This window comes from Sinocyclocheilus anshuiensis, unplaced genomic scaffold, assembly GCF_001515605.1.
Source record: "Sinocyclocheilus anshuiensis isolate Anshui unplaced genomic scaffold, SAMN03320099.WGS_v1.1 scaffold1469, whole genome shotgun sequence".
Taxonomy (NCBI): Eukaryota; Metazoa; Chordata; class Actinopteri; order Cypriniformes; family Cyprinidae; genus Sinocyclocheilus; species Sinocyclocheilus anshuiensis.
In genome coordinates this window covers 495,729-502,202 of record NW_015549669.1, presented here as the reverse complement: position 1 = coordinate 502,202, position 6,474 = coordinate 495,729, and the positions used below count along the sequence as shown (strand labels likewise).

Genomic DNA, 6,474 nt, shown 5'->3' with positions numbered 1-6,474 from the left:
TCCCCCAGTTAAAAAAAAAAAAAAAAAAAAAAAAAGTTTTATGTGCTACCTGTGCCACTTCAAAACAGTTTAAATTAATGCAATAATATAACAGAAAATAAAAACCTGTTTGGAAAGCAGTCTTTATATGACTGAATGGATTACAAATTGTGTGATATTTTAATGTCAGTTTGATCAGTGGCAACCTGTTTTCACTCCCACAACGTCCAGTACTGCAGCTTGTATGCATGCAACTATACACACATCCGATCTTACCAATGCGAACAGTAAGCCAACTGCGTTCAACGAGTAAACGTTAAGGGATTAGATTTTCAATTTGAATGCATTTTAACATAATATGATGTAACAGGCACAAGAAAAGTAGAGTCACAATAATAAATTCAAAATAATAATAATGATAAAAAAAACTTAGAATTATAGAAGTATATTCAAACAACTTAAACTACATTCCAAGTCTTAAAGGTGAGATATTTCTTTGTGGCGGACCTAAAATTTGATCACCGTCACCGTCTGCCACAACACTCAAATACTTCAATAGTGCTTTTTTTTGTCATTTTGTAGAATAAATTATTGTGACACTTATGCTTTTATCTGTCTGTTATATGTTTAATGTTGTTAAGACGTAGTTAAGGGTACACTCTAAAAAATGCTGGGTTAAATACAACCCAGTGCTGGGTAAAATAGGGACAAACCCAGCAATTGGGTTGTTTTGACCCAGCGGTTGGGTTACTACCCAGAAGGTTGGGTTAAACATTTAACCCAACCGCTGGGTCAAAACAGCCCAATTGCTGGGTTTGTCCCTATTTTACCCAGCACTGGGTTGTATTTAACCCAGCATTTTTTAGAGTGTAGGGTTGAGCTTAGGTGCTTAAATATATATATGTACTGTAAATAAAATTATCATCTTGCTTACCTAAAAGTATCAAGATCATTTTAGAAACTTTTTAATAAAAATTATGTTATTAAGTATTGCTCATTAAAAGCAATGGACTTAGTGGGTATGGTGGTGCTATAAGGTGCTTTTGGTGTCAGTATAGCGGCAGTATCTGAGTGAGCATGGGTTGTGTATGAATATATATATATATGTAAACGGTCAATATTTTAATATACTGTATAGTGAAAACATTTCTACGAGCTACATACAGATGTATGAATCTCAATAATAAAATAGTAAACCAAGAGCCATCTGCAAACAATTGATGCTACAGCTTTTCTCATGTTCAAATTATTATTATTTTTTTTTTTTCTGAGACATTTTTGGCAATGACTTTTAAAGGCATGAAGATGTCCACTTGGACATCAGATCATTTGAAAACGGACTTAGATTTTTACATTTTCTGATAAAATTGTGAGTGATGCTTACCTGTGTAAAATTTGCTGTCATTATGTAAGGATGTTGTTTTTGGTTGTTATGATGATGCTATGCCATTCTTAAGATGTTCTGAATATTTTTTTCACGTGTATTGTGCACCCAAAGTGTATGTGTGGTATTCAGTTGCTACATCTTTCTGATGGTTATTAAGAGTTTTTTTTTTTTTTTTTTTTTAATGGCCACAAAAATCCTACCAGCAAGTCTCTTAGATATTCTAGTCCCTAGGTATGGTTTGGTCTCTTAGCCTTAGCAAACACTACTAATAACACATTACTGTTTGCCCTTTGATGCTTTACTGAGTGAATTCAAGGCAAATATCGGAGGGTACCATTAAGGTTAATAGTCCCAGGTGGACAAGCCACAGGAACAATTGGTTGTTGCTCACCTGGCGATGACGAAGAGTACACAGCTGACTCCCAGGTAGGCCAACAGGATGTAGACCCAGATATCAGGGGTCATGGGGTTCAGGAAGGAGAAGAAGCCAGAGTTGGTGCTGTTGGGTCTACGGTACAGGATGCTGATGCCAGTGTTCAAGAAAGGTTTGGAAAAGTCAATCGCTTTCTCTCGCATAAAGGTGATTGTGAGAGGAGCCACAGCAAGGTCAGCCCTCTAGAGGACAGGAAACCAAAATTAGGATCGAAGAAGTGTTCAGAAACATTGAACAAAGACAGTCTAGCCCAGGGCTGTCCAAACTCGGTCCTGGAGGGCCGGTGTCCTGCAGAGTTTAGCTCCAACTTGCCTCAACACACCTGACTGGAAGTTTCGATGCCTAGTAAGAGCTTGATTAGCTGGTTCAGGTGTGTTTAATCAGGGTTGGAGCTAAACTTTGCAGGACACAGGCCCTCCAGGACAGAGTTTGGACAGCTCTGGTCTAGTCCATAATATTCAACCAAAAAATCAACATGAAACCACACTGGCAAACCATTTTACTTCCCTAATGCAACTTATTTTTGAATTAAACAAGATATTTAACAATAAAGATATGTTAGGTAGAACCTGGCTATTCATCAGAAATTAAATGCATCATCAACCCATGTATTAAAAATGTGCCTTTGCTCCCTGCTTGTTTCATGACACCTTCAAAGTGAAATGTCCGGTCAGTCCCGCTAAAAGTAAGTTCAGTTTTATCAAAAACACATTAACATGAATATTGGCAATGTTGTATTATTTTGGTTGTTGTACGTATCACGTCAGTTGGGAAATTACATGATCAGTGAGTGGCCACAATGGAGATTAATGCTCTATCGCATTTGAAAATAGCATACCATCAGTGCTGTGTAGATTATAAACTGTAGTACATTACTGATTACAAATTACATGACAATAACATAGTATAAATTAGTTACATAATCTGGATTACACATTTTAGGTAATGAAGTCTGACTACTTTTTGATTTCTTTTTGATCACTCTCACAGAGACTTCAATGGGATTATTGTGTACCAAAAAAAAAGAAAGAGAGAGAAAGAAAGAAAATACTATATATTTCACTTGTATATTCCATTCTTTGTTATAAACATCACAAAATGCATTAACAGCACTTAAATTACTGTATGAGTAATTTGCTGCTGAAAAATAAGTAATCATGGAATCCATAAAAAGTAACTAATCGGATTATGAGAATTTTAAAATGTAATGCAATCTAATTACAAGTACTTAATTTGTGGAATCTGATTACGCAATCCAGATTACATGTAATCAGTTACTACCCAACACTGCGTACCATCTACCCTAAACCAAATCAATAGTGTTAACAAAAGCAAACCTGACAAAAAACAAAATAATAATTTGCCAAAGCAACCATGACATTTAAGCTTTCTTCTACAAGTCTTTGAGCTGTTTTATCATGTCTTGTGTACAATGCAGTACCAGGTGGGCTACCGAGCAAGTTTTCTATGTCAGAAAAGCCTTACATTTGGAGCTGGTTACGTAATGCAGACATGCAAATTTATTAGTTTTCTAATCATGCACAATGGGAAAAGTGTTTTGAGGTCATAATATAGTGTTGTGCAAGGAATTTTGCAAAAAGCATTTATTAATTTATAATCTACGAATGTAACCATAATTTATTTGAAAATAAATAAAATATGTTGTTTTGCTGACACTAGTGATTATTTTTTACTGGAAACTTCAATGAATTGTATTTTTGGAGTTTTGCCAAATAATAATAATATACAAGCACATATACAAGTTTGTAGTCAGTTTGTGGAAGACTACTTTTGTTCTGAAACGCAACAAATACAACTTTTTGTCCCCAATAATTTGAATTTCCAATAACATATGAAACAAAATCAGATTTAGAATGTGTATTAAGAAAGTAAATAGAGACAATTTCAGTTTCAGGTTGGCACAGTTGGCGTGCTTAAAAAAAAAAAAATGTTTGAAAATCCATTGTTTGTTTTTTAAAGGAGGTATCTAGGCTCTGTACTGATGTTGGAGCAATCACAGGCTGAATAACTATATGACGAAACAGAGCAATTGTTACACATATATCATTATAATATAATTGTTACCTGAAATAATATAAAAAGGTCTCTCTTGAGAGAAGTATATGGCAGCATACAAACTATCCTATCACACTCCATAACACGGGCAAATTCACACCCCAGAGGCTCAAAGTCAGTACTGCCAAGGTGACTCAACTGTTGAAACAAGTGGCCTAGTTTCCTCGCTGTCTGCTATTACATTCCCTCCCTCTCTTTGAGAGAGCAAGAGCAGGGAGGCGTTCACTCGCTGATATCTGGCTGCATATTTAGAAGGTCACCATTTACATCGCCTTACCCTGCTTCCTTCTCTCCAGGGTTGGACAGGAGGTTAATGAAACCAGCTGCTTGGTGCACGCTTCACTGCATCCTTCCCCCTAACATGATGAAACTTGCGAAGGGGCTCAGACTATGGTCTTACAAAATACTGCAATCCAACCATCATGGACTGAAGCATTTTCACGTGATGTCCTTTCTTCCTCTCACAAGAAGACTGCTGTTACATTTTCTTGGCTTTCTGTGACATTTCATTGCTGTGACCTGTGCTGGTGGTTGGACGGTGAACTGTATTGCCTTTCTTTGTATAGTTCTGTCTTTCCTGCAGCCTGAGCTTTGGCCTCTTTCTTTTTGACAGTGGTTATGAAAAGAGCCACAGTTCTGACTGACAGACCTGAGTGCCTGTATAGTACAGCATGTGGCTAACCAGGGGAAAAGAGGAAAAACCAAGAGAAAGAAAACTCCAGTGTGTCTACAGGTTGGGTACCTCTCATTAAATATTTAGATTAACAACACACCGTTTTTTCTTTTGTTCTCTCGGACATCCACAGTAACCATTCAAGACTATGGATCCGGCCTGCAGGGCAAGGAAATCCCTGCTGAAAACACTAGCATACTGGTCACCATGATGTGTTTTAGATGATGGCTCTTCAGCCAAGCTTCTTAACTGGATTAACCAGCAAGACTTTCTTGGTTGCCAACTTCGCCAGCTAATTTAGTGGTTAAAAAAGTTTGCATATGTCTTTTGTTGAGTATCATATTTGATTCATCAGGTAGTATGATATAGGAAAATATGGAGTAAAAAAAACAAAAAAACTTTTATTCAGAAACCCAAACTGAGCAAAAATACGCAATTTGGTGCTGTTGTTGAAATGTATATGTCCAAAAGAAACAGAACATAACAATAATAATAATAATAATAATATTATTGTTGTTGTTGTTGTTGTTGATTATTATTATCATTATTATTATTATATACAAATAAATAAATAAATAAATAACTTTTTTGTCCTGAAAATTTTTATTCTCTAATGATTAAATTGACGCACATGGGCTAAATAAAATGCACATACATATCTTCCATATCTTAGTAACATGATATTTAAATGCTTAGTTTTATGATTAAAACTGTAGTTTTTTTATTGTGGTGGCAAAACATAGAATGCGATGCAGTATACTGATGATTGAGAACATATACTAGCTGTTTTACAAAAGTTTAGAACATGGCCCATCCGATCAGTTTTTTTGAGCCGGTACTACGATTTTATAAAAACAAATCAATTTGCATTAGTGAAAGGTAATTACACCAAAGCCAGAGCCAGATTTGAGATACAATGTCAATTTTCGCTCATGGACAATGGACATGTCAATATCATCTGTGATAATCCTTTAAGGACTTTGTCTTTGCTTGTCAGGTCGTAATGAGAATGATTAAGCTCGGCAAAGTGCTCAGGACTGTGAAATGTATTAAAAGGCCTTACATAGTCCAAGTCAAAGTTAGTACAGTGAGACAATGAGCCAGTGCTGGTACATAACCTTCCGGTTTATCCACCGGAGCAAAGATTAATTACTATAACAGGAAGAAATGACTTGCTAAGGCAGCCATTAACACTGGCATGGCTGGATGATTAATGAGATCATCAATTATAGCTAAATCAAGTATAATAAGCCTGTTGCATCATTTAACGCCTTTACCACCAGGTCTTCTTTACCTCTGAGGGGTCTGGCCCGTCATGATCTGAGGATCATAGACAGGGCTAGTGAGCTAGCACTCTCCTGCTCCTCCCCCTTTCGGGAGTTGAGTGCAGAAGACGATACCTCACTCCCGCTTCAGAACATTTTCTCAGACTGGGTAGTAAGGTTGGACAGCCCCTGCTCAGAATGTAGCTGTCTGTGGATAGTTGTACTTCAGCTCAAACTTACTTTGCTCTGGAATATAGTGGTCTGAGGGCAAGGGGCTCATTGCTTTTAGAAACATAGCTGTTTGAGGACAGTTATATTTCCAGCTTGGCCAGATGGGATGTCCCTCCTTTTTGTACAGTGTGATTGGGTTCCCCCTTCTTCCCAAGTTATTTTAGCATCCTGACAAATATTTCAGGCAGCAGGGCTGGGCTTCCTCCCCTTTTTCTAGGGGTTTTAAGTAGACAGTCCCACTTAGGTTTGTTTCTAGTATGCTACGCTGTCTCCTCTTATTTCAGTGTATTTTTCAAGCAGGCAGTTTCCCTGTTTCTCATGCTTTGGGCTGTCTCCCCTGTATTAGGGCTTCAAGTAGATGGTCCTTTGTTTTTAGAAACATAGCTGTTTGAGGACAGCTGTGTTTCCAGCTTGGCTGGTTGGGATGTCT

At 37.0% G+C, this 6,474-nt stretch overlaps 1 protein-coding gene across 1 annotated transcript in view; it reads right to left on the bottom strand.

Moving 5' to 3' along the window:
- The window catches only part of LOC107660312 (glutamate receptor ionotropic, kainate 3-like), a 148,162-nt gene that overhangs the window by 20,752 nt on the left and 120,936 nt on the right, over positions 1-6,474 (bottom strand). The window contains exon 12 of the mRNA XM_016449590.1: positions 1,758-1,981. Within this exon, the coding sequence (XP_016305076.1) occupies positions 1,758-1,981 (224 nt within the window). The remainder of the gene's footprint in view (positions 1-1,757; positions 1,982-6,474) is intronic.